Genomic DNA, 27,245 nt, shown 5'->3' on the forward strand with positions numbered 1-27,245 from the left:
ACCCACACAGGCACAAGGAGAACATGCAAACTCCATACGTGCTAACCACTGGCCACCCTAGTCACTCTTGAATGTATATTTTTCAATCCATACATTTTTTTATTATGTCTTTAATTCCAGTTTGAACGCTGTGCGGGTTCTCAAGCAACCTATTTTTTTTGTTAACTACATTACAGTCGTACCACATTCTTACGATTTTTTACAGTATCGTATATACAATAGTCATCTTTCTCCAGCCAGCAGAGGAAGCCTGCATCCACTTCTTAAATTCCAAGAATTTATTTCTCCAAAGTATTTTAAGATCGTATCTCCACTTCAAATATTTATATTCTGAATTATTTCTGTTGAAATACACTGTGCTACATGGACAGTATTTCTAAACTCACCTCGGCAACATGTCTTCAAAGACAGCAGTGGTCATTCCAACATTCAAACACAAGAGGGTGTAGTAGAAATCCCATTTGCAAAACGTCAGTCTCTTTTCTTCAGCACTTGGGAGGAAGTTGAAGAAAAGCAACCCAATTCCACACAGAGACGTTCCCCCGCAGGCTTACTTTAAAGCCTTGCAATTAAATACTGGAAGAATTACTCGAGACCCTCCAAGCGCAAAACATAAAGGGAAAAAAATAAAGCAGGTTGTTCAAGTAAGAGTGACCACTTTTTAATATCTTAAGACATCTGTGCAACATCGTTCCAAATGTTACATCACTGCATGATGTGTAATGCTTCCCAATATTTACAAAAATGCTGCATACATCAAACCGTTAAAAAAGTCCAAACAATATCAAAATAATGGACTCTTCAAGTCAAGTCAACTACTGAATATTTAGGCCACATAAATGCAGAAAAAAACCCAGAGCAATCAAGTGCACATCATACTTCACACAAACCTCATCTGTAAAGTATATATTAGTGAGGCAATATATACTCACAGGTTGAAAAATAAAATACTGAGTTAAGAGGTTGGAAAAGGATGACTCGAAGTAAAAGGAAGGACAAAGAGTGATCGACACGCACCTGCACACTCAGGAACTTTGAACTGGAGCACATGAAAAGCTCCTGCATGTCAACACACACACGGGAGACAGAATGAACTTTACCCAAAGAGTTTTGTGTTCACCAAAACAGATGGATGATTTCCTCCACCTCGATTGCGCTGTGTCTTAAGGTGGACACTTTGCGGACTTCCAGGTGTTGACTTCAGGTTTAGATTTAGCCACACGCCTTCCACGTTGCACACGATGCCTCGATGCAGGACAGTTCTCATTCAGTCGGACCTCGAGGCTCCTCTACACTTTTTGTTCGAGATGTGTTTTGGATGTGGAAGTCCTAGTGTGGAAGCATACAAGTACACAACCTTGAACAGTAATGGTCAAGTAACGGTTGTCTTCTCAGAGGTTTGACACTGAGGCAGGACCAGCAAAACGGCATTCTCGAATGCATTGAAAAGGACACCATAGATGACTTTTTGGGAGCATCTTAAGGAGCAAAGACGGTGGCGTTGCTGGAGGCGAACCTTTGATTTCCTCTCATTGGTTTATTGCACTTATTTAATTCTGTGGTGATTATAGCTTATCGGCCATAATGTGACCGAACAAGCCACGACGTCTACTTGAAGCTCAAAGTAGTGTAAAACGACATTTATTATCAACATAGACAGCATCCTCCTTCTCTCTCACATAAGCATTTTCATAAATAAAAACATGATGGAACAAAAACAAGCAGCCTTGGTGACAAAGTGTCTTCTGTTAAGCTCACTTCTTAAATAAAACATGGGGCCTTATGAATGAATACGTGATGTAGTCTTCTGTTAAAACAAAACATACATATACACATATAAGGCTTGAGTTTTTAACTCTTGGTAGTGTTATTGCCATCTCATCTAGGGTATTCGTAAAGCTTAAAATAAATATGAAGAGCTGTACAGAAATAATTTACAACAAGCCAACTGAAGAAAACTCAATACAATGCCCCAAAATGGGAGAATCTCTCACCACTCGAGTGTTAATTTTGATCATCGTTAACGTCGGGGAAAACCAACGGCAAGTGTTTGGACAACATGGAACAATTCACACAAAAAATAAAAAAAAGTAAAAATGCAATTTGTAGTGGAGAAAATCATTATGACCGCAAACATCAAAGCAAATTCCCCAAATTTTCAAGTCATGAAACTTCGCAAGTGCAAGAAAGGTCACAATGAGGATCCATTATGATCATGATGATTCTGCTTTGAGAAGTAGATTTTGCAACATTCGCGCTTGCGAAAGGCTGAACACTTTCTGCTGGTAAAGTTCATTCTGTAGTTTTGTTTTTTTTTCATGAACACTTTCTGGTATGAAGTAGCAGAACGTTGTCCACGGCCGATGTACAAAAACAAACTCAGAGCAGCGGTCGTAGTGCTTGTCATATAAAAGCCGTTTGTGTAATTATCGCGCGCGTGCGGTCCGGTGCAAACGCACGTCTGAATAGAAACCAAGACATTGGTACACTTCTTCTTTGTTTTTGTACAACAAAAAATAAAATGTGCATTAGGTACGCTCGTACATTACATCTTACAATATTTACATACATTTCTTAATAATATGACATTTCAGGATTGCCTATTTACATCATGAAAATGTATCAGAAATATTTGGACTGTCTATTTGTCTTAAATATGTAAGGTAATGCTCATAGCTTTTGTTTTTTTTGTCTTTTTAATGTCTTATACTAGAAAAAAATAGTTACTTCAGTAAGCTGTAGACAAATTGCAACCTTTTTGACGGGTTCGCTCCATTTCTTTCTTTTTTACAACAGTAAAAATGGTGATTGGACGTTCAAGCACCTCAAAAGTCAGCAAGTCAAGTCTATGGATGACGTCGCGGCACAGCGAGGCAACACGCAGCGTCAATGTGTAGCACCTGGGACAGCTCAGACGGCAGCGAGGAGGAGGAGGAGGAGGAGGATGAGGATGAGGATGATGACACATTCATTGCTATCTGGAGATCTTCCTCCGCTTGGGCTTGGGCATCTTCACTTGTCGATCTCTTGACGGGATCTGGCAGCAGTGAGCGCAAGAATGAATGTGATGAGCAACACTGGACCTCCCCAAAAACAACAATCACGGCTTAACCACTGGACTCACCGTGCCTGACATTTTGTCTAGCTCGCTCATGGCCTCGTGGATAGCAGCTTCCAAATGATTATTCAGTTTCCCCGGCCTGGTGAACAAACATTGATGAACGACGTCATTGACATTCTGCTTGGACTTGTTTGATGGATGTTGTGTGGTTGCGAGAGGCGACGACAATGCTGCCTTACTTCAAGCCTCTTTTGGCAGCCCGGTCAAGCGCCTCCAAGTCGTGTGTTAACGTTTTCAGCTTCTCGGGCTCAACCTGGGTGTACACAAGAGGAAACGTCATTGTTTGTCCTACAGCTGCTCCTATCGATGAATTCCCGGAACCAGCAAAATCAGCTTCCAAAGTAATACGAGACATTCAGAATAACAGACACCTCCTAAAAATGTTTCACAGCCACAATTTACAGGATCTGAATTGCACAAGTGACCTTTTGCACAGCTAATTTACTGGGAATGTGGCTGTGTTCAGAATTTATAAGTTGCATTAAAAATCATTTTGATTTGTAAGCCAGCACACCTTCCGCTATTTAAAGAGCCTCGAATTCAGCCCAAATCAAGTTCAGAGTTCTAGTAGGTGGGTGGCGGGGTAGTACAAAATCATTTCTGAAACATTAAATATACTATGGAACAGTGAAGACAGTCATAAAGAGGAGAAAATATATCACAAAGGAACGGAGAACCCTCTTTCATTGAGTCACAACAAAAGGGGGGGAAAATGGAAAGCAAACTGCTGCTAAGAGGCCAACAGCAACACTGAAGGAGCTGCAGGAATTTATGGCATGTACTTGGCCTGGCTGTTTAGTGCATGTGACCATTACCTCCCATCGCCTTCATATGTCTCGGCTATGGGGTCGGGTAGCAAGAAAAAAAGGAGCCTTCTTTTACGAACAAACTCTATGCAAGCCCAGCTAACATTATGGAAGAAAAAAAACAAAAGAAAACTTGAAATCTCCCTAATGCAAGTGGGAATATGCGGCATGGTCCACAATGAATCTTTATGGCAATAATTCCTAAGGTGTGAATGTTTGGGCTGCTTTTCTTCAGCTGGAAGTGGGACCTTAGTTGGAGGTCATTATGAACAGTTCAGACTTCTACTATGAAACTGAAGAAGAATTTCTTCGTTCAGCCATGACAAGGACCCAAAGCACACATCCAAAACCACTAAAGAATGGTTTCACCAGAGGAAAATTGATTTTGGATTGGCCCGGCCACAGTCCAGACCTGAATCCAATCAATTTGTGAAATGAACTGAAGAGGGCAGTACACAGGAAATGCCCTAAAAATGTGATTTTTTGGGGGGGGGTCACAGTGATGGGCTGCTGCACAAAAAGACCAAATGATTTAATGAAAGATAAAGGTACTGCAACAAACAATTTGTCTGAGGACATTTGTAATTATGCAACGAGGCTAGTTCCTGTTTTACCTTTCAACTGATAAGCACAATATGGGTTACATTAAATGTGGAAACGGTTTTGAAATTACTTTCTTTTCATGTAGGTCTACATTTTGTGAGGTCTACTCACAAAATCCTGGCCTTTCAGCAGTGGTGTGTATACTTTTCATATCCACAGTATATATAAAGAAGATGAAGTCTGTGGAACACCTCATTTGCCAGCTTGACAGTCAAAAACCTTTCTTTCTTCATAATACTGCACACCAAACCTGAGGCCACTGTTTCACTTTTGCATGGCTCTTTTAGTACGTGTTGAGTAGCTGAAAAGCTTTTGTTTCAACCACATTGGCTTGTGTTACCACCTCGTGTCCGGTCTGCAAGCTCTTACTTTGTTGAACATTGAAATTGTGTGAAATAAATACTGAATAAAGCACTGAATTGCTAGACCCGTATTTGTTTGAATGCGAATGGAGCAAGAGTCACTTTACTGCCACTGGGCAGGTGTCTCACCTGGGCCTGATCTCGCAGTTGCATGGCGGCACTGTGCAACTGTTCATCCCCGGCCAGCTTGGCTGGCCAAGAGGGGAAGCCCTTCAGCTGGCCCCACACCAGCTCTCCCATGTTGAAGGTCCTGGAACGGTAGTGAAGCAGCTCTGAGGAAGGAGAGTCCGGCTGCCGCAGGTCTTCCTCGCTGCTCAGACTCTTGGTATCCGAGGGGCTGGGCGCCATCCCGTTGAAGTGGCCGTTGTAGTGGCTGTAGTCTTTGGCGCTGGCTAGAGGTCCATCAAGGCTCGTAGACGAGCTGGGAGACTGGTCATCAGCTGTTAGTTCCTGCCGAGGGGGTCCGAGCACTTCCCCATAACCCCGGCTGTTGAAGAGCGGGGTAGTGCCATTAATGTGAGTGCAACGTTCCACAGTCTGCTCGAGACGCTCGTTGTAGTTCGAGGGTGTCCGGCTGCAGTTGTTGAAGCGGTAGCTATCGTCAAGAAAGGTCTTGCCATGAGCCAAGGCCACACTGTGGTCACCGGAACCATTGGTGGAGCAGGGTGGGGTGGGCCGCTCCATGCAGGGGCTACTCCTAACCTGGGTGGAGCACTCCAGGAACTCCTCCCCACCCCAGACACCGCTATTGCCATGTGCATCGATGCCGCCACCGTAATGAATTTCCCCATCCCACTGTCCTCTCGGAGTTCCATGGCCAGGTGAGCGAAAGTAGTCGTTGGCTTCTGGAGTGCTCTTTCCTGCATCCACGTTCTTTTGAATTTCCGTTGGCCTCACCTGCCGGGTTCTGGCTTGCTGTGGTAAAACCTCCCCTTCCCCGTGCACAACCGCACTGACCACCTGGGGGAGGTTGACAGGCTGCCCAATGGAGGCAGTGAAGGCACTCATGGCGCTGACGGCAGGCACGGGGCTTGCCTGTGTGGTCCCACTTACTGTTGTGGTGATGGTTACTTGCATCCCCTTACTGGCGGCGTCCACCACAGCCCTGTAGATGGCATCCACAGATTCCGAGCCTCTGCCAGGGGCCCTCTCAGAATCGGGGGTTCCAGCTCGTAAGCCATCACCTGGGTGTGGCGGCCCCTCGCTAAACTGGGTGCGTGGCATCATCCCCTGCTATAAATCACAGAACAGAATTGATCATGGAATCTTCTGGAGCAGGCGCAGACCTCAAATGCAATCCATTCATCCCACCTGGTAATTCTGGTAGAGGCAAACCATGGAGTCGACGTTAGCATTGCTGCCGTCGGCGTAAGGTGGGTTGTCAGAGAAGTGCTGCTGAATCTGGTAGGTGGGAAGGGAGGCCCCGCCCTGCTGCATGACCTCCTGCTTGTAAAGCCGTCCTCTGCCAGTGTTGACGTGAGGTCGCAGGCCAAGGGAAGAGGGGCTTCCTGGAGAGTAACATCAGACATGGAGAGGAATGGCCACACCAGTGGTTTCAGATGAGATGCGCCCGACACAACATGCAGACAAAGCAATGGCAGTGCACGAAAAGATCAAATCATAAACGTTACGAATTACATTGTTAATCAGCGCTAAATTGCACATGCCCAATTTTTGTGACACTTCACTAGACTTTGCTGGATTGAGTGAAGATGAATTTACATCCCTGACAATGGATACATCAACAGATAAAACTGGTATTGATGGCATCTAGTACAATGCCAAATACACAGTTTTGTGTTTTTATTCGAGTTTAACACAACATCTTTTTGTTTATAATGACAACAGACTGGGCAAGGAATGTGTCAACATGCTCGTTACTGATGGAGTTCCCTGGATAAAAGACTGTCTGCTTATGCAGCGAAAATCCAATCTGTCCACAAACTCATTCAAAGGTGTTGTATGTGCACAATTAAGTGGTGAATTGAAAAATGCCACGGCCTATCATGGTTACAAATAACTATCAGCTCAACAGCAAGGCTTCACAATGTATTCCCCAAACTACTTGCTGCTGCGTCAGCTGAGCATCTTCCCTTGTACATAACGACATGAGGTGGGGAAGAGTCTCTGAAATTTTTAGCGACAACACCACCAAAATTCCAGTTGCATAGTTGTGTGATATGTTTTCAGCAAAAGCTAATTGTTTTTTCAACTGAAATCAGACTTCCAAGTGATCACAAAAAGTCTCACAAGCAATGTTCAATTTTCTAGATAACTTGAGCCACATCTGTACACAGATTTATTGTAGGGGTGTGCAGTGTGCACCCTAAACTTTCCCTACAGTTGGAGAGTAGGAGACTCAATGAAAGGTTCCTGTGTTTAATTTTTACATTTACAGTAAATACACCGGCACGGTGGTTGACTGGTTCATACGTGAGCTTCATAATGCAGAGGTGCGGGGTTCGATTCCGGCTTTGGCCTTCCTGTGTGGAGTTTGCATGTTCTCCCCATGCCTGTGTGGGTTTTCTCCGGGTACTCCAGTTTCCTCCCACATCCCAAAAACACACATGGCAGGTTGATGGAACACAAAATTGTCCGCAGGTGTGGTGTCAGTGCGGACTGTTTGTGTGGGCTCGGCGATTGGCTGGCAACCAGTTGAGGGTGTACCTGGGATAGGCTCCAGTGCGCCCGCGTCCCTTTTGAGAATAAGCGAATTAGAAAATGACCAATCAATTTTCTAATTCGGACAATAAATGGACCGCGTGTGCTTCGTCAAATTTTGTCTTGGTTATAAAACAACACATTGATGGTTATAAATTTAAGCATTTTAGCTAAATACTTGTAAGTTGACTAAAGTGATTTTTATTTTAAATAAAATGCTGAAAATGAGCTGATGCTTGCTGCACACTAAATATGAGACAGGGCTATATACCCAGACGTAGATGAGTGACAAACGCCCGTGAGAAAATCTGGTTGAAGAACAGAAAAGCCCTGTTTTAAGATGAAAGTTGCCCATATAAACTTTGTGATATCAAACAGTAACTGCACTAAATCACATCTTTTGGGGGCAAAGACACACATCTTTTTGTTCTTTTTGCACTGTGTGTCTGTGTTTGCATACCAAAAGAGTAAACTAATCCTATTTGAATTATTTCACAAGTCAGTGGTGGCAAAGTGTCCACTCCAGTATGGCACATGTGCAGTACAACTAGTAAGCTAGGGGGGATGCATCAAGCATTTATCTATTAAGCCAACGGAGCAGCAGTGTTATGCAGACAAAGCCAGAGCAGACAAGCCCGTGTGCGTGTGGTGGCGAGAGCAGCTGGTGTGATACTGTGTAGCTGAAGGGCAGCTGTGTCTGTTAATTTTTCCTCCCTCTTCTTTTCTTCCTTCCCGACGCAAAGAGCAACGACACAACTGACCCCCTTCCCCCTTCCTCCACTACTGCTATGATATAGTGACGGCTGTTGCCGGGGATGTTACCATGGGAACCGAGTGATGATTGGTGGTGCTGTCCACTGCCAGAAAGCTTGTCGGGGGAGTTTGCTGGGTGGATTGTTGGGAGTAGGGAGTGAGGGGGTGGGGTGGGGGGCAGCCAGTGTGATTTTAGCCTGTTGGGGGATGTGGGCTGGTCAGCTAGATGGCAGGGTGTCTGTGGCTGGGGGTTTACAATGTTAATTGTAACCCCCCAGTTCTTTGGGGTATTTGTTTATGACTTAGACACAGATGGCTACAGAAGCTAATGCAAAAAGACATTTTCAAAGAGCTTTCAGTGCTCTTAAACAGCGGCATCAAAAGTCACCAGAACTGGCTGCAGCAGATGTACCATTATATCTGCCATTTGGTGAAAGCACTTAATTAACCAGAGTCCCCCATATATATATATATATATATATATATATATACACACACACACGTGTATATATATATACACATACATACAGTACTACACTATATCCTGAACCCAAAAGGACCGCATGAATGTCACGCAAAGGAGAGGGGACTTGTGAAACAATGAGGAACGTTAAATCTGAAATTGTACGTTTTTACTGTTCTTGGTGCCGGAAAGGCACTTAAATTGTTATGCAACCAAGCCAAGACCCAAATACAGCTGTTTTGTGATGAGATGCTAAAGCTTCTAATTGCCGCTTCTCACCTGTGTCAGACTTGTTCTTCATACAACTTCCATCTCCACCTGGCATGACCACCATGTTCGTCTGCCCTACACTATGATGGAGGTTGTGCTGCGAGGGGTGAGGCCCAGAATGAGATAGTGGTGGGGGAGTAGTATGTGGATGTCCGAGGGGCATGCCATCGGGGCCAACTAGTCCACTAGTGGGACCCCGAGGAGCGCAGTTATTCAAGGTAGAAGACTTCATTTGGGCCATCATGTCAGGGAACTGGCCTGGCCGCGAGCCCAAGTGACCTCCTGCAGTGTCCATGTTTGGACAACGCTGCATGCCATCGACTTGGACCCTCAGTCTCTGTTGGCTCATGAGCTTCTGCTGGGGGTCACCAGGAACCTTGGATGTGGAGTCATTGTAGTGGAGCTGAGTACCTCCTTGAGGAGAAGGTCCTGGGCTGAGACGGGTTGGGGTTAGGTGGTGGCTGTTGTGGGAGCTCTGGCTGCTCATTGACTGGAGGAGTTGGGCCATGGAGGTGTTTGGTGGCAGATTTCCAAGACGGCTGACCTTTCGCATCTGCTCTGCACTGGGAGCTGCCATTGGTTGGGCTCCCATGCTCGGTTTGTTCAACACGTTATAGACCATGTTGTTGGTGTTGCCGTCATGGTTGACAGATGTGCTACCTGATGATTGCTTTCGTTTGCGTACGGGGTCCCTCTGCTGAGCCATCAATTTGTCTCGGAGAGCTGCTCGGCCGCTTTGACCCTCAGGGCAGTTGAGCAGCATGGTGAAGTTTGGCGGGAGCATAGAGTTTAAAGTGCTGTGTCCTTCCATGCTGGGGTGACCGCTCATTGATCCAGGGTGGCCACCGCCCCCTCCGTTTGCTCCAGCACCTGCTAGACCAGCAGCAGCCGCACCAATAGTGCTGTGTTTGTTTTGATGTGCTAGCTGTGCTTTGGCTGCTGCTGACAGGAGACTGCTGGCTGGGAAGGAGGCAGCATTCTGTTGGTTGAGAATCTGATTTAGAGGCATCCTCAGCAGTCCTGTCTGGCCCCTCTGGGAAGCGCTGGGTGTGGGCAAAGAGGAAGAAGAGGAGGAGGAGGAGGAGGTGGGCGAGTATGTGGCGTGGTTGTGCTGAAGTGTGCCAACTGACGAAAGCAGCTGAGGATCTCTGAACTGGTGGATTGAGTCAGTTTTGTTGGTGGAGGGGCTGGAGGACATTGCTGGCCTGGGAGAGCCCATGGCCGACCTGGGGGACCGAGGGGGGACCTTCAAGTTGCCACATGGAGCCTGATGCCCTGATGGCATTGCAAAGTTCCCATGGTCAGAAGAGGTTGAAGAAGAGCGTGAGCGATGTGGTGAAGCTTCCACTCGTCCAAGGGCGGAACCTGTCATGTGAGCTGGGGAGGTGACCGGGGATGGCGACATGGAGGAAGCTGGACCACTCTGTTGAGTCCTTGGAACTTGGCCACTGTGGCCCACGGGCCCAGGCTTTACCGTGGGCAAAGGTAAGTTACTTGGCAAGGGGACAATGGCAGGAGGGGGTATGTTTACATTCATCATTGATACCTGAGTGTGGATGTTATGCTGGAAGTTTGGGGTGTTGGCTGGGGGCTGACTCATAGGCTTGCTCGGGATAGGGTCCAGGATACCCAGGGGGTCTTTTTCAGATATCAGTTGTCTTTTTTGAAGGACACAGGAGGGTGGCACAGAAGGAGGAGGTGGCGGTACGTGGTGCACAGGAGGCTGTGCTTTATGATGGAAGGCTCCGCCGGGTATCTCCATACCATAGGGGAAGTTTACACGTGGAATATTGTTCATGACGGGGCTTTTGGCAGTGGCTATCGGTGAGAGTGGTGTGCTAGTCCTTCTTGTCATGGCACAGGCTGCTTGGCTTGCAGGAGAGCCGTGGAGTATCATGCTAGGTGGAGACCGAGGCATTCTGGAGTTGCCATGGATGGAAGCCGAGCTGGGACTGCCAGCACAAGGATTGGTTCTTTGAAAGCCCTCTGGGCTAGCCAGAGTGTCTGTACAAGGTGACTGTGAGCCATCTCCACAATGTTTCGTGCTCGAGATGGGTGGGCTCAACATTCCTCCATAGCCAACCCGGTAAGGGGATTTGGGGCCAGGATCACTGCTGGGCAACCTCTGTGGCCTGGAGTACCCAACACAGAGCTCTGGCTGCTGGCCTCCACTGATCTCCTGAGGTGGAAACATCTGCTGCTGGTGGCCAGCTGCCATCACCATCTTGTAAGGATTCTTGCAGTCTGAGCTGGCAGCAGTGGGCAGAACATCTTGGGCTTTCGTCCTTATTGCTCGATGATTTGCTGAATGCGACACAACCACAGACGATGTACCTTGAAGCCGAGAAAGAAAAAAGAGAAAAAAAGCACATTCAATTGGATTTGATGCTGACTTCATGACACAAAATAGAGAAAGTGACTGAAATCAGATGTTTAGACTTTTTGTCAATTACTGAGAGAACCTCCAAGAATCTGGTTGTGTCTCTTCTCTCATAACAAACATGTTATACTTCCAAGTTCTCGGTGTACCTCCAACAGGACTTGTTAGAGTGAGGGGAGGATGACTCTCCATACTCTTGTGCAGCGTAGCCACAGCCAGCAGCTTCCTCTTGTGAATGCAAAGTTTGGTGACATCCTCGTCTGATTTCACATCCTCTGCTGTCCTCTGCTTGACCATTGCTCCCGGGTCAAAGTTGAACACCTGAGAAATAAGAATGGTGACTCGGGGGGATCAATTCAATCAATTTATATATTTTACAATGACAGATATTTCACCAAAAAAAACAAAACAAAAAAAAAATATTGGCAGAAACTGGGAAGGTTTCCATGACAGGTGTGGTACAAAAGGGATGATTATAGCAAAGATGCAAAATGGATCACTGTGACACCTGCTGCTCAATTTTGAAAAAATCATCAATCAAGCAATTGAAATACAGTCACACCTCGGTTTTCGAACGTCTATGTTCTCGACCAAATCGTTTTTTTTATGCCTCGGATTATGATCGAAATTCAGTTCTCAACCAAACTGAGCGCACTTGAATGCGCCACTCGACTTCCTTACACGAGGAAGTGACGCTTCCTCGGATTGACGAAGAAGTGACGCCTCCGTTGTGAGCATACATGCTCAATAAAGATTTTTTTTTTTAAAGAAAGAGCTTCCATTGTGAACAGACGTGTTCAAAGATTTTTTTTAAAAAAAGAGCGTCCATTGTGAGCAGATGTGTTCAAAGATTTTAAAAAAAGAGCATCCGTTGTGCGTCCATTGCACGTGGCAGACGTGTTTGTTGAGATCGACACAAATTGGACTGTTAGTTCTGCATGGCACCAAAGAAAGCAAGTGGAAGTAGTAAAGCTGCTGAGAAAAGAAGAAAATTGTGCACAAAACTATTGAATTTAAGAAAGATTTGATAGTAAAATATGAATCAGGTGTGCGTGTGTCTCTGTTGGCTCAGGAGCTCGGCATGCCGAAATCAGCAGAATCCGAAAAAAGAAAGACCATCATAAAGTCAGTGATGTGGCTGAAGGATCTCATGTGTTTAGTGAACAAAGACCATAAATATTAGAGGAAGTGGAGAAATGTTTGCTTATTTTCATAAATGAGAAACAGCTAGCAGGGGACAGTCTTAGCCTAGAAACGATTTGTGGCAAAACAAGACAACTGTATAGAGATTTGATGAACAAATAAATACATAAATAAATAAAAATGATCCTAGCATTGCTCCTGAAGAGTTTGATTTTAAAGAAAGCAGAGGATGGTTCAAAAAGTTGAGGAAAAGAAGTGATTTGTCATGGGGAGTGGCTGATTTGTCAGACAGTTCCGACAAGGAAACTGCCGAAAAGTTTAAAGTTGAGTTTGAAAATCTCATCAAGGCCGAGGAATGTCTTCCCCAGAAAACTTTTAATATGTGTTAGAGGAATCTATAAGCTAAATTGTATCATGTTTAAAGTTTCATTTAATCTGGGCACATCTAAACGTTTGGGTGCATATCCAGCACCCCCAAATGCCTACACACAAAGGCGCCGGCCATCTGGCCGGCGGGCTGTTAAAGTCCACACTAACACGGGGGCAGTGTTTTTCTTGCATTTTGCATATGTTGCAATAAAATGTGGAACTCGCGGAGACGGGACTTGGAGTGTCATCGCGCAGCAACAACCGTCGTTCGCTCTCAGAGGTCCACTTCCGCCGATATTGAAGACAATTTCCATGTGTGCCGAGTCGTTTCTTTAACTTTGTCCGAGAAAATCTCTGACAATATGGACGAGACTGGACTTGTGTGGATAAAGCGGTTCAAAAAATGGATGGAGGGATGTTACCTCGTACAGTAGTGTAGGGTTGCAGACAGAGATCCATAGTTACAGCCACTACTTTAGGGTTTAAATTCAAGGTGTAAAAGAATGCAATCTACAATTGTCATGATGAGAGAGAGAGAGAGAGAGAGAGAGAGAGAGAGAGAAAGAGAGAAAGAGAGAAAGAGCGAGAGAGAGAGATGTTAATTATGTTACAATGTCAATGTTTATGTTAAAATTGGTAAAAATAAAACATACAAAATGTTTGTAGTTTGTTGTTACCTGCTCTCTTATTTACACGTGTATACAGTTTATGCTGTAAAATGCTTTAAAAAAGTTATTTTCTAGACTTGAAATGGATTATAATTTTTTACATTGATTCTCATGGGAAACATGGTTTCGGTTTTCGAACAGCCTTCTGGAACGGATTATGGTCGAAAACCGAGGTTTGACTGTAATTGTCATTATTGTTTTTTTGTTTTTGTTTTTTTTGACAATGACAATTTTGTAATCATTGAGTGTAATAATCGTAATTGTAATTGAATTTACTGTGTATATTAGGCTCTTCACCTTTCTCACTTGAGTACCAGAAATTTATCAGCACACACACTATGGTGGTTGTGACACCACACACAGGATGTCAAGAGACATTTAGGCTGAATTTACACCAGGAAAGTAATGTTTTTCCACTTAATTCGTCCGTACCAAAGGAGGACATCTTTTTTTGGGGGTCTGGTGCGTTTCATATTCACTATGTATTTATTTTTCGCAAGTGAACTATATTCCGTAAACACTTCTATATGTGCCACAATCTGTGCTCCGATTGGGTGGAAATGACAAGGGTAGCATGTAAAGCACAAACCCTGAAATAAAGGAAAACATGCAATTCCTACACGCTGTATTTTTGAAATATGCATTTGGGCAGTTATTTGAGCTGTAAAATAATTTTGAGGGTCAAGAGCAGTTCATTCAATGCAGTTTTAGCAGCGCTGTTTCAAAATTGTGGAACAGCGTCAGTGAATGCGTACAGTAACCCGCATGAGCGTGTGCCGTTTGCTCTGACCCAACAACATACTCGCAGCGGTGTGGGGAAACAAGAGACCGAGGATCAGGTATGATCAACATTCATGACGGGCAAGCATTCCCAGGATGCTGGACTACGGTGGCTTGTTAAGTCCAAAAAAGTCGTTTGTATCCTGTATTTGGGTCAAACCAAACAACCACATGGAGTCTGCTTGTCAGCGCATCGAAACCACCTCAAAAAGTGGGTGTTGGTCCAGCTCTTTGAATTTGTTTGTGTGTATTCACAACAGCATAAAAGGTCCAGACCAGCGTGGAAAACGAACCCTCGTCTGTTTAAATTGCACAGAACAGTGCAAGTGTGAATGCACGCTTAGCTTTCAGATGCTGGACGCACCGGAGCTATTTGCATGTTTCTAACAATGTCAAATGAGAGGTTGCAGTGAACTACCGTACCTTGTGGAGGATGAGTGGGCATTCCAGACCACATTTGCAGGTTCCATCTGTTAGAAGGTAGTTCTTCACCTGATCTAAACTGGAGAGCACCGAGCCACTGGGACTGCGCACAGAAAAAAAACAAAAACATGTAAGTCATATTCACAACATACCATTCAAGATGCTGGTTCAGAAGGTTTAAGAAAATCATTCAAATTGTTTGCAATCAAAGTTTCCTACAAGACTTGACTGAAAAAAAAGCACGAAAAATGGGCACTCGCATTAACACCCTATCTTGTGTTACATGAGCGTATTTGGATATGAAATTTTGAATAGAGCAATCAGACAGTTTAACTCAAACAAGTTGGGCAGTGTTTCTTTTCTAAACCTTTCATCCGCAATGTCAAATCCCAGGACCGAATACATGCATGTGCATAGTGAGAGTTTTAGGCCATAGACAAAGACTCAGACAGGATTCTTTCAAACACTAAAAATAAACGTGACATCGGCCAACTGTTTAGCTCAATGTGATGAGCATACAGTGTGTGTTCAAGAAGACGGGAGGCCTGCGACACAATTCTGCACCATCAGTGCCAGCTGAGTGAATTATGACTCGAACTTCAAGTTCCAAATAGTCAACTACCCCCCAAAAAACATGGATGCAGAATACAGGACGCAACAAGGAAAATAAATAACCTTACTGAAAGGGTTAGACTTGAATGTACCTTCCTAAGGCCCTTCTTTATTTGCACAAGGCTTTACTAGATACTAGTCATAATTAATGACACTAATAATATATTTTAGAATACACACCGAGCGGCCACCGAATTGGTACAAGATCGCTGCTCTGTCTAATATTTTGCTTATCTAAGTTAGTTACATAACAATAAAAAAAAGTACTAACAGTTTCTCTTTTCAAGTCCATGTTTTTTTGTGAGGAGTAAAGTGAAAAAGAAAAGAAGAAAAGAAACGCCTTGGAGCTAATGATTAATTGAAGTACAGTGTCTACTAGAGTGGAGGCCATTCATTGTGGAAAAGCGATTTAGAGGGCTTCCCACCTGTGGATCGAAGGCATCTAGTTACATGTCTTTAAAAGGAACCCAGACGAGCTTGTCTTCTGTACAACATGAGTATAGAATTGGAGCTACTGTACATCCAACTTGGCCTCAATGCCTTGTTTTGTCACTCACTGTTGACAATGTTGAAAGAAAACAGAGTGGTCTGGTCCGTCAGTAGAAATGAATACATGCCATTACATTTTCAAAAAAATAACACAAGTAGGAAAAAAAAAGGAAAACATTGTCAGATGGAATGAAATTAAATACACAGCTTGCCTTCTGGCTCTACTTTTGTCGCTCCATCTAGACATTAGGTCTGTGTTGCACCCAGTAACTATTTAGGGGATTTTATTTGAGAAGACAAACCACAGTGATGACTGCGGATCGAAAACTAGCTGCCATATTTTTAACTTGTAACATTTGCCAAATCTTCACGGTTTAGACCGTTTCCCCATGACATTCACCCAAACTTCCAGGTGATAAAAGACGGATGGAGCGGTTTCGGATCCCACCAAAACAAAAACAACACTTATCTGCCATTTGGCAGGCAGCGTGATTGAGTAACCAGGATAAATGGATTGAATGATGGCCATCTCCACCAACATAGTTTGAATCTGTGTCGTCAGTTGAAAAAAAAGATGTTATGTGTTGTAAATTGTTTGACGGAAGACAGAACTGTATTTAAATACAAACAGGTATGTGTTTATTTAAAAACATGGTGGATATTCAGACATAGTTAAGATGATTATTGAAGGACAGAATAAAATTGTCTTTTGTTGATCGGACTAATGGTACAAAGGTGTTCTTTTGACGTTGAAATGATTGGCGAGCTGTAGAGCTGACATTAGCTAGCAGTCTATACGTTATGTTTTGCTGAATTACACGAAAGCTGCGTCCTCCAAAGGCCCAATTTGGCAGTCACATGACATAACATCTAGTGCGCCTCGACCGGACGCAGTTGTTCAAATTCACGTGGCCTTCGTCTCAAGCCTTCAAATGTGGCCTTCGTTTCCATGGAGATGGGCCATGAGCGATGGCTGCTTTCAAACACACTTTTGTAGCTTACATTGCTCCGCTCTTCTTCTTGGCTGACTCGTTTGTGAACGCCAATAGCATGGCAGTATGTGCTGTGAAGTCGCTCCCCCGCCTGACGCTGGCTGCTGATTGGTCATTCATGAAGATTCACAAGTGAGTGACAGACGCTGCATTTCCGTTTCTATTCCCAGCGGATACACGCATGGCTGAGCTCGAATTAACTGAAGGGCTGTCCAAAATCACCACCTGTTTGTGCGAAGGGCCCTTCGGAGGGTGCAGCCTACAAACACCATCCCTGATTACAAATATTATGAAACGGTCTCCATTGTGAACGCTTGGCAAGGCCAGGACGAGGTCATATCAAACAAATGAGTGGCTAGAACAAAAGTACTATTTACTATTGGATGCCATTGTAATCGGACAGACTCCAGATTTATATACTCATATCATCATGAGTATATAGTGTAAATCCCGATTTATATACTCATAATAATGAGTATATAAATCCCGATTTATATACCAAGGAATATACATCTACTCATGATATTCCTTCAAATGTATAAAGGATTAAAAACTGTCATTGGAACACCACATTCATAATGTTGATCATGTTATACCATAGAAGGAAACTTCCTCTTGAATACGCTGCTCCTACCTGACATATAGGATGCCGCCATGCTCCCCCCTCTTGCGCTGCCAGCCAATGGGGACTTGGACAGCGACGGCCTGCTTCTCATCACCCGCCTCACACTCCTTTCCGCCATTCATTGCTCAACTGGATTTGCGCTCACACCTCAGAGGTACTTCTGTCAGACATCCACCACAGTCTCTGCAACGCACACCATCTTTGTCTTCCGATAGTCAGCAGGGTGGCTACAGTAGAGGACTCTTGAAGGTGGCCTGGGCTGGGGGGGGTGGGGGTGTCGATGGTCAGGTAGGTTGACCCTACCCTTTTAGCTGCTTCATGGTTGCAGTGTTGATTGCCACAGAGACCTCCATCATTACTGCTTCTTGTGGTTCAGAGCCATCCCACTGAGAAAGATGATCAGGAATGGGTGCGCTCTACACGGCCACCCCACACACACGCGCACCTTCACCTTAACTTTTGGGTACCATCTGTCCTTTGTGTCAGATGAACAAGCAGGGCGAGTTCAACATGTTGCTTCCCAGAGGCAGTTGGGTAGTGGTACTCCCACGGTTCCTGTATGGGCCGAACAAGTGTACATCAATTAGACAACGTGTAAAATGTAACATGTTAAATCGATTGATTTTATATGTTGGGGGGGTCATGAAATGTGCATGAAATGTTGTCAGCCTGCTATACCAAGCTGCTTGTTTGAGTCTGTGAGTGACAAAGCATCCCTGCAACCGCTGGTGCTGCTGACTCATAACTGGAGCAGCTGTCTGACAGCAAAAACAGCAATACAACTACAGAAGAGGAGAAGGGGGTTACACCTTGTGCTTGTAAGAAATGCAGCACTAAGCGTGGCAGCAGCCGATCAGAGGAAGCACTACTAAGTTCAAAATATCAATTAGAACTTTTAATGAAGAAAACGCAATCAAAATGGTTTTGTTGTAAATCATGTCAGAGAAAATACGCTCACTCAACAACTCTTTGAATTGTACTCTTAAAGATTGGAATATTATGGCCTATAGTAGCTGGCCCAAGGGGTGTCACCAGGGAGTCAAATACAAATGAGCAAGGAATGGTCTTCGCCTCAAGGAACCGTTTATTTAATTGTGCTGTAAAGTTCAGGGGTCACACTGGTTTCTTTTAACATGACATTTAATTGTTATAAAATGGCCGATGTATATTCAACATTATCACAAAAAACACCCTGAATGGAGGAAGGACCTAAGGAAAGATATTGTTAACATGCAGTAAGTCTATGTGAGTTAAACTTGAATGTACCTTCCTAGCATAACGTTCAATAAACTACTGTCAAACTTGTGACTAGTTTATTATGATGCTGACCAGAATGGCCACGGCTACAACGTGACAATGTTGCAAGATGCACGCAATTTGTTGAAAATTGGTGCTATGAAGTGAGGAAGATCAAAATTTAAAAAAAATCATGATAAAAGTTAGCCGTTGGGCAGTTTTTGCAGATAATACTGTGTAGTCAAACAAGGAAGGGGGTCCACCGTTGGCTAATGGATAAAACATTAAGTAGCACTGATGCCTCATATGCAACAATATACAGTTACATGTCCTAATTTTAGTTTTAACACAGTAAAATCTTAAAATCTCATGAAATTATAAGTACTGTTCCAAGTTGGCTGGTTAAGACCATAAATGCACAGCTGTGAACCTTCTGTATCATGATGTGATTTAGTCATAATAATGCAAAATTTTAACGAACAGTTTCTTGTCGTTTTCAGCAAATTATCGCCAACTCGGCTGACAAAATTAAATACAAACTAACATTACTTTGTGCAGAGCGAGCAGCTGAGATAAACAGCATTTAAACATAATAGTCACAGTCAGTAAGCATGGTACGGCGGCCCGGTAGTCCAATGGTTAGCACGTCGGCTTCACAGTGCAGAGGTACCGGGTTCGATTCCAGCTCCGGCCTCCCTGTGTGGAGTTTGCATGTTCTCCCCGGGCCTGCGTGGGTTTTCTCCGGGTGCTCCGGTTTCCTCCCACATTCCAAAAACATGCGTGGCAGGCTGATTGAACAGTCTAAATTGTCCCTAGGTGTGAGTGTGAGTGCGAATGGTTGTTCGTTTCTGTGTGCCCTGCGATTGGCTGGCAACCGATTGAGGGTGTCCCCCGCCTACTGCCCGAAGACAGCTGGGATAGGCTCCAGAACCCCCCGCGACCCTAGTGAGGATCAAGCGGCTCGGAAGATGAATGAATGAATGAATCATAGTTTAATCATAGTAAGCATGGTTGGCTATGGTGTTTTGAAATTAATGATTTTAACTAAATAAAAATGATTGGTTATCTTTAAAAATAAGAAAAACAAATTGATTCATTATTGACTGAACTGTCTTATTCTGTATTATGTATTCATTTCATTATTGCTTTTGATTTTCTATGTATCTAGTTATTTGATGGTATTTTCAGGACAATGCCGATTACTAAAATATTAAATATTTGCAGCCCTACCTAAAGATGCAATTCTCTATAGACACTTTTCGTCATGGACAATTAGAAACTTAACCACTTTTTCCTATGTGGGGCCTCTGTGGACCAGGTTAAGCAAGCGCCGTCATTTATGGACGCTGAGTAGTATAATGTTGTCAGTGAGTTGCTCATTATACTGTCAAGTCGTCTCAGCAAGCCAAGTGATGAGGCGAGCATCGCAGTACAAAGCTCAGTTTAGGTACGACAAAGGGAGGCTCGGGCTATCTAACGTTTGGCATGAAACACGAGAAGTGTAGCTGTAGTGATCAACTGTCCGACGGCAGGTTGAACGACGCCAAAATGTATTTCGTTGACCAACAATTCTGACCAAAAGGTTTCCACTTAGCCATTTAGCATTAGCCAGCCAGGTGTTGCCTAGAACATCATCTGCAAAGTTTGTGATTCTCGGAATTGCCTCGGAGTACAATGATCAGTTCAGTCCACTACCCGCACCGGAGGAAAAAGTGACGGTGTCAACAAAACACGAGCAGGCTCGTCTCCGATGCAGTGGTCACTCTTCGGCTAGCTGGGGGTTAGCATGCCAAGCGTCAGCTGTCTAGCTACGGTTAGCCAGCAACAACTCGCTGAAACCCAAACGCACCGTGGCCAAATTGGACAAGGTCCACCAGGCTTACGTTCGGCGAGCCGTCGGGGGTGGAGCTGAGAGACGCGTATGTCATATTCTGAGGTGAAAATGTCGAAGTGAAGCGTAGACTGACCCGCGACGGCTTTCGAGCCGAGGGACCAACGTAAGGCCACGGCTAGGCCCGACGAGCTGCCATTAGCTAGCCGTGCAAAGCCTTTGCGTCTGCAGACACACAAGAGACGCTTTCAGCTACAACGTTCTTGCCCTCGTCAAATCGACACGTTACACTCCGTTCTTACCCGAGTACGACGGTGCATGCACATTGGCCAAAGAAGAGCGAATAGTCCAAGCGAGGGTTCGTTCTGGTCTTAAGGGGGGAGTAAAGGAAACCTACCCATTCGTTCTGTTCTATCTGCCTTTGCTGGTTCTCCTACACTGGGATCTTGGAAATGATGGAGAGCGTCTCTGCGCATGCGTGCTGGCGACAGAACAGAAGCGATGATTCCCAAAAGACCCAACACGCTCAGTTATCTGACGACCATCAATACCCTTCCTAAAAATAAATAAATATACTAATATTTAAAAAAAAATCTAACAGTGATTAAAGTGATGGGGATAAATGTTTAATCATAATAATAATGTTCATAAATACATTAACAAATATTTAAAACGACTGCTTCTAATAGTAATTATCATACTAGGACACATGTTTCATAACAACGAAATAACAATGTTCATAAATATAGACAATAAATATTACAGTAGTAGCGATCTGTGGCCCAGTGGTTAGCGCGTTGACCTCACAGTGCAGAGGTCGTGCGCTCGTTCCCAGCTGCGGCCTTCCTGTGTGGAGTTTGCATGTTCTCCCCGGGCCTGCGTGGGTTTTCTCCGGGTACTCCGGTTTCCTCCCACATTCCAAAAACATGCATCGCAGGCTGATTGAACACAAAATTTTCCCTAGGTGTGAGTGTGAGTGTGGATGGTTGTTCGTCTGTGTGTGCCCTGCGATTGTCTGCCAACCGGTTCAGGGTGTCCCTCGCCTACTGCTTGAAGACAGCTGGGATAGGCTCCAGCACCCTCCGCGACCCTTCTGCGGATAAAGCGGTTCAGAAAACGGATGCATGAATGTCACACATGTCTGTTGTTAACATACTTGCACGTTCATGTTGCAATACAGTAGTTGTTTCACTGTTTTCATTAAAAAAAGGATGTTTACACTTTAATGCTTTTGTTCTGTTGATGTTTGGTGTGGACTGTCAACCTATGCAGTTTTTTAAATGTCCCGTATCTTGTGCTGACACGGCCCACCTGTCAAATTTTAGAAATCCATGTGGCCCCCAAGCCAAAAAGTTTGCCCACCCCTGCCCTAACCCTAACCACGAACCCCTAACCCTAAATCCTAAACCCTAACCCCACCCCAACCCCAACCCTAACCACTAACCCTAACTCCTAACCCTAAACCCCAACCACCCTAACCCTAAACCCTAATCCCGAACCCCAACCACCCTAACCCTAAATCTAACCCTTTAACCTCAGCCTAACCTAACCATTGGCGTTAGGGGTTGGGAATAGGGTTTTAGGTACATGGGTTCGGAGTTTAGGTTCAATAGTTAGGGTTTAGTTAGGGATCAGGGTTGGAGTTCCGAGTTTAAAGTTGGGTTAAGGGTTAGAGCTTCAGGGTTACGGGGGTTTAGGGTAGGGGATTCAGTGGTTAGGGTTTAGGTTAGAGCAGGAGTGCCCATTACATCGTTCAGGATCGACCGGTAGCTCGCGGACTGTAACAACTGCTAATGTGTATGGAGTATGGTTGACTTTTAAGATTAGGGTTACGATTTCAGATTTGTACTAATTTTTGGTCCATTGTGGCGGCAAGCGGGCTGTATTTATATCTGCACAATTTATTACGGCCAACAGGTAACACAGCAAATCACACAGCTAATCACAAAAAATCTTGGTGTTCTTTCTTCTGGCTCAGATTCAAATACATTTTGTATTTTTTTTTTGTGTGTGTGTTGTCTTTAATGTCTGCTCTTTTTCTGTGTAACTGTGAATTTTGCTGTTTGTGCCAACAAATTTCCCTCCTGGGATGGAAAGAGTAATCAGGGGTCACCAACATGATGCCCATGGGCACCAGATAGCCCACAAGGGCCACATGAGTAGCCCGTGGGCCTGTTCTAAAAATAGCTCACCAGTGATGACACTTTGTGAATGTTGTAAAAGTGAACATTTCAAAAGGTGAATACTGGCAGAGATTGATAAAAAATCAAATAAAGCACTGCAAAGCAATCTGTTTCTTAATTATTAAGAGAAATATTTATTTTATTATGAATAACATTATTGATAGTATTTAGTGTGCATTTATTTCAGAAGTGTTTGTCAGTTGAACTGGTAATGCTCCTGCACATTAATCTTTACCCAAGAAGGAGCATTAAAGTTTCAAAAAGGTTGGTGACCCCGGTTCGAGTACGGTTAATTTACGCCATCGTGTGGACATGATGGAGAAACACGGGCGCTGTTGGTTTCTTCCCCCATTCTAATCGAAAGCGTTTATTCACAACCCTCTCGTGGGTACTAGATGTGGCCCGAAGAAACGTGCCAAAAGAACAAAATTACCAATTATTTTGTGATATTCCTGAGAAATGCTGCTCATATATACTTTATATATTTTAAAAATGCTTATGGTACAATTTTGACATTTGTGATATTACTGTACATGTTTATGTGGGCGGGAAGATGTCAGAGGGATTCGTAGCCAATCAGCGACGACCACAGCGGAACTGCAGTAAAAAGGCGGAAGTACATAGACGTTTTATCCCGCGAAGGTTTGTTTTCCGATTTTGCGATATTTGGGTATGGTTGGATTCAGAAGTAATTTTAACAACGTGAATGTATCAACATCGTGCAAGTAAATTTAGTTTGGATAAACATGTTTGCGATCCAGCCCAAAATACGTTTTTCAAAAAGGTGCTTGTTCATAATTTTTAACTGGCGTCATTAAACATCTGTCAATCTATGTCGGATTATGGTCAAAGCAATTCATGTATAATCGACCATCGACCTGGTTCACTTCTCGAGACAAAGTGGTTTTGCGTGAACTTCTGTGATCAAATCGCAATTAATTGCAACTGAACAACGAGAACTGGTGGGAAGTAACGAAATTCCTGGTCGCTGTGTTAGATGTTAAAGATACATATGCACTTGAATATTTCAATAGTTCACGCGTGTGTCTGTCAGGGTGTATTTGGACTATCTCATTGCATGCGAGTTTCTGTTAATCTGTCTTTCTCATCCTCAAAATGCACGCCTTTTCTCTTGTCTATTAAATAATTATTCCCTTGATATAGTTTTTCTAGAGTCGTGTGATCATGATTAAACGAAAGGCCAAAGGTGCTTCGAAGCCAATCGGAGAATGTATCTCACAGGTCTGCTGACTTTCTTTCGAGTAAGGTATCTCATTTATAACAAGAGTGACTGACACTCCTCAACATGTGTTTGCAATATCAGCTTCAGAAGTGTCTGAGGGAGCGACTTTGCCACAATCGGATCCCCAGCCGGCTTGAGGCATCAGAGGCCCAACACAAGTACATTTCAACTTTCTCTCTCTTTCTGGAGTGTTGTTGGTCGCATCTCCCTGAATTCATGTTTTCATTTCAGGCACTTACTGGGCTTGCTCCAGCGAACTGCCAACAACGGGGAAAGTAACTCTGTGCTCATCATCGGTCCCAGGGGATCAGGGAAAACTGCGGTGAGATCACATAGGAACTGCTCACATGCTTCTTTCATCTCAACGTGGTGCAGTCTCGAGCACTGGTGGTGTGCTTTTTGTATGCAGCTCCTCAAGTGTGTGTTAAGAGATCTGCTACAGGAAAAGGAAGTGCAGAAAAACCTCCTGCAGGTCCATCTCAACGGTGGGTCACTGGTTCACTCTTCTTTGCTGCAGTCCAAGTTTAACACATCTTTTGTCTTTTTGCGCAGGCCTCTTGCAGACTGATGACCGAATAGCCCTAAAAGAAATAACACGCCAACTCAACCTGGAAAATGTTGTTGGCGACAAAGTGTTTGTGAGTGTCAGCTCAATTCAGTGAAAAAGTGAATGCAATTTAACAATGTAATATTCTTTTGAGATTATTTACTTACTCAAGACTACTCTCTGTTGAGGTTTTTTTTAATGTGAGAATGCTACAGCCATCACACACATATTTACAATTTCGCAACAAAAGTGAATACACCACTCACATTAATGTTAATATTTTTTTCGACGGTATCTTTTCATGGGGCAATATTGAAGAAATGACACTTTGCTACAATGTGAAGTCATCATTGTAGCGCTGATTCAACTGTAAGCTTAATTAGCTTAAAATAACTCGGCACAAATTAATGTCTGAGCCGCGAGGCAACAAAAGTGAGCATACCACTAATTGAAAATGTAAAATATTTGCACTTTTGCTGGCTACTGACTTTCTTCCAGGAAGAAACTAAATTATACATTTATTTTGTAACTGTAGACTGTACTATGTACAGGCAATAATTACTTCCGCCCTCTGCTGCTTGATGCCGAATCACCACACAAATATCACGGTGGCAAAAGATGTCATGTTCTCTACCACCGTGGTTTGAATGTATAATTGTCAGTTTAAAAAATATGTTGAAATTCAGATATATTTAACATGATCATTGTGGGAATTTGAGAAAATACCTTTCACACACCCGATGATGGAGGTTTGCTTCCCAGTCTTTCCCTTGAGAAATTGGTGGCTCTTGTTTGAGGACATTCTGAAATGCTCCGTGGTTCCACTGTGTGCTGCATGGATGGTGACGTGAATGTGATTGGTTTCAGGGGAGCTTTGCAGAGAACTTAGTCTTCTTGCTAGAGGCGCTGAAGAAAGGTCAGATCAAAACACGCAGATAAAACTCTGGCATTGTTTTCCCCTTTGCTGGTTTGACACGAGTTTGTGCTTAGGCGACCGCAGCACCACGCGACCAGTCTTGTTCGTCTTGGATGAGTTTGACCTGTTCGCTCACCACAAGAACCAAACTCTGCTTTACAACTTGTTGGATGTGTCTCAGTCGGCCCAGGCGCCGGTTGCTGTGGTCGGTCTCACCTGCAGGCTGGTCAGTTATCCTCCGGTCAAGTTCACATCATTATTTGAACTTGATTGTGTCTTTATTGTTTCTGATTCAGACATCTGGCAAAGTTGATCTAAAAATGTGGATGTTCATGAGTCATTCCATTAAATCAGCGCCATTTACAGTAGGTTCCCACTGAATGTTTAATCAGTGGAGGTTTTTGCGCTGGTTGTCAGGATGTCCTCGAGTTGCTGGAGAAGCGGGTGAAATCGCGGTTTTCCCATCGTCAGATCCACCTGCTGAGCTCTCTGACCTTCGCTCAATACCTGGAGCGAGTCGCATCCCAGCTCAGCCTGCCCGACGACTTCCCCGACAGGGAATTCGCGCTTGACTGGAACAGCAGCGTGCGGGTAAGGCAAACAAACGTTGGCGCCGTCAAACAGCACTAGAGTCTTATAACTGTTTGTTCTCATATTTTATCACCAGAGATTTTGTGAAGACAAATCAGTGGAGGGGATTTTACAGAGGCATTTTAACTCCAGTAAAGACTTCCGCTCTTTGCACATGCTACTGGTGAGGGAATCATCACTCAAGCTAGAAAACCTTTGCCATTTGTTTCTCCAAAATGAATGAGTGAATATTGACTCTGTCACAAAGTTGAACCCAATTTTTATTTTCCCTTCCAGATGTTGTGTTTAAGTCGCATCTCTACCGTAAATCCAACCATCAAACCTGCCGACATACTGGAAGCCAGCAGACTGTGTTTCAGCGATGCAAAGTCCAATATGCTTCATGGTAAATAAAACATGACAGAACGGCATCATTCAGGGATGGAGTTGGATGGTTGGACCCTTCAGTTCACATCGGCTACTGCATATCCTGCTTTCGTTCAGGTCTGTCGATCCTCGAGCTGTGCCTGGTCATCGCCATGAAGCACCTCAATGACGTCTACGAAGGAGAGCCGTTCAACTTCCAGATGGTTCACAACGGTACGGGCGATTAACATGCCAACGGACATGATCAGTTTGCTTCTTTTTTGACACGTTTTCGTTTTCAGAATTTAAGAAGTTCCTCCAGAGAAAGTCCAGTTCCGTGTATAACTTTGAACAGCCTGTTGTCATGAAGGTGGCTGCAAACACTCAAGCTCATTTAACCTGCAGGCATTGTCACCAGCGGCTTCTGTTGCTTCCCGCAGGCCTTTGAGCATCTGCAGCAGCTGGAGTTGATCCGACCTGTTGACGGCTCTTCCGCCAAAACGCAGCACGAATACCAGTTGATGAACCTGGCGCTGGACAGCAGTCAAATCGTAGAGGCCCTGCACAAGTATCCTCAATGCCCCACAGATATCAAACAGTGGGGCATGTCTGCCTTCGGTTAGGGTTCAAATCCTCACCATGTAAGAGAGAATGTGTCATTTTATTGTACTGTTGTCGTTCTGAAAGAATAAAGCTAATCTTTTGATGACAGTCTGAGGTTTTAATGTAAGGGGCATTGCTGAATGACGCTCACCCACACTCGTTAAATAATCCATGCCAAAATGCAGCAACATTCTTTTACAAGTAAGTGTAATTCTTAAACCTTTTTTAAC

General features: G+C 44.1%; 2 protein-coding genes across 10 annotated transcripts; one reads left to right on the forward strand and one right to left on the reverse strand.

Annotated features, from left to right (window-relative positions):
* Positions 1–1,625: 1,625 nt before the first annotated feature.
* LOC127595888 (methyl-CpG-binding domain protein 5-like) lies at positions 1,626–21,073 on the reverse strand. Of its 7 annotated transcripts, none has more exons than XM_052057824.1 (11): positions 20,890–21,058; positions 17,824–18,075; positions 17,530–17,703; positions 14,803–14,905; positions 11,569–11,740; positions 9,049–11,373; positions 6,204–6,400; positions 5,022–6,125; positions 3,301–3,374; positions 3,125–3,200; positions 1,626–3,037 (listed from the first exon to the last, which is right to left on the reverse strand). In XM_052057824.1, the coding sequence occupies exons 3-11, from the start codon at positions 17,640–17,642 to the stop codon at positions 2,975–2,977; spliced, it is 4,227 nt and encodes a 1,408-aa protein (XP_051913784.1). In that variant the 5' UTR covers positions 17,643–17,703; positions 17,824–18,075; positions 20,890–21,058; the 3' UTR covers positions 1,626–2,974. The 7 variants fall into 7 exon arrangements, with proteins under 7 accessions (XP_051913784.1, XP_051913785.1, XP_051913789.1 ...); XM_052057825.1 differs by adding an exon at positions 20,724–20,812 and having other exon boundaries at positions 17,530–18,075; positions 20,890–21,054; XM_052057829.1 differs by adding an exon at positions 20,640–20,812 and having other exon boundaries at positions 17,530–18,075; positions 20,890–21,054.
* On the forward strand, positions 20,180–27,123 carry orc4 (origin recognition complex, subunit 4). Of its 3 annotated transcripts, none has more exons than XM_052057889.1 (14): positions 20,180–20,203; positions 23,935–24,012; positions 24,095–24,171; positions 24,245–24,335; positions 24,423–24,498; positions 24,566–24,651; positions 25,428–25,476; positions 25,551–25,702; positions 25,894–26,067; positions 26,144–26,230; positions 26,344–26,452; positions 26,551–26,646; positions 26,715–26,782; positions 26,853–27,123. In XM_052057889.1, the coding sequence occupies exons 2-14, from the start codon at positions 23,956–23,958 to the stop codon at positions 27,033–27,035; spliced, it is 1,305 nt and encodes a 434-aa protein (XP_051913849.1). In that variant the 5' UTR covers positions 20,180–20,203; positions 23,935–23,955; the 3' UTR covers positions 27,036–27,123. The 3 variants fall into 3 exon arrangements, with proteins under 3 accessions (XP_051913849.1, XP_051913850.1, XP_051913848.1); XM_052057888.1 differs by lacking the exon at positions 20,180–20,203 and adding an exon at positions 23,366–23,412; XM_052057890.1 differs by lacking the exons at positions 20,180–20,203; positions 26,715–26,782 and adding an exon at positions 23,365–23,412 and having other exon boundaries at positions 26,853–26,996.
* The last annotated feature ends 122 nt before the right edge of the window (positions 27,124–27,245 follow it).

The sequence above is a fragment of the Hippocampus zosterae genome, chromosome 2, assembly GCF_025434085.1.
Source record: "Hippocampus zosterae strain Florida chromosome 2, ASM2543408v3, whole genome shotgun sequence".
NCBI lineage: Eukaryota > Metazoa > Chordata > Actinopteri > Syngnathiformes > Syngnathidae > Hippocampus > Hippocampus zosterae.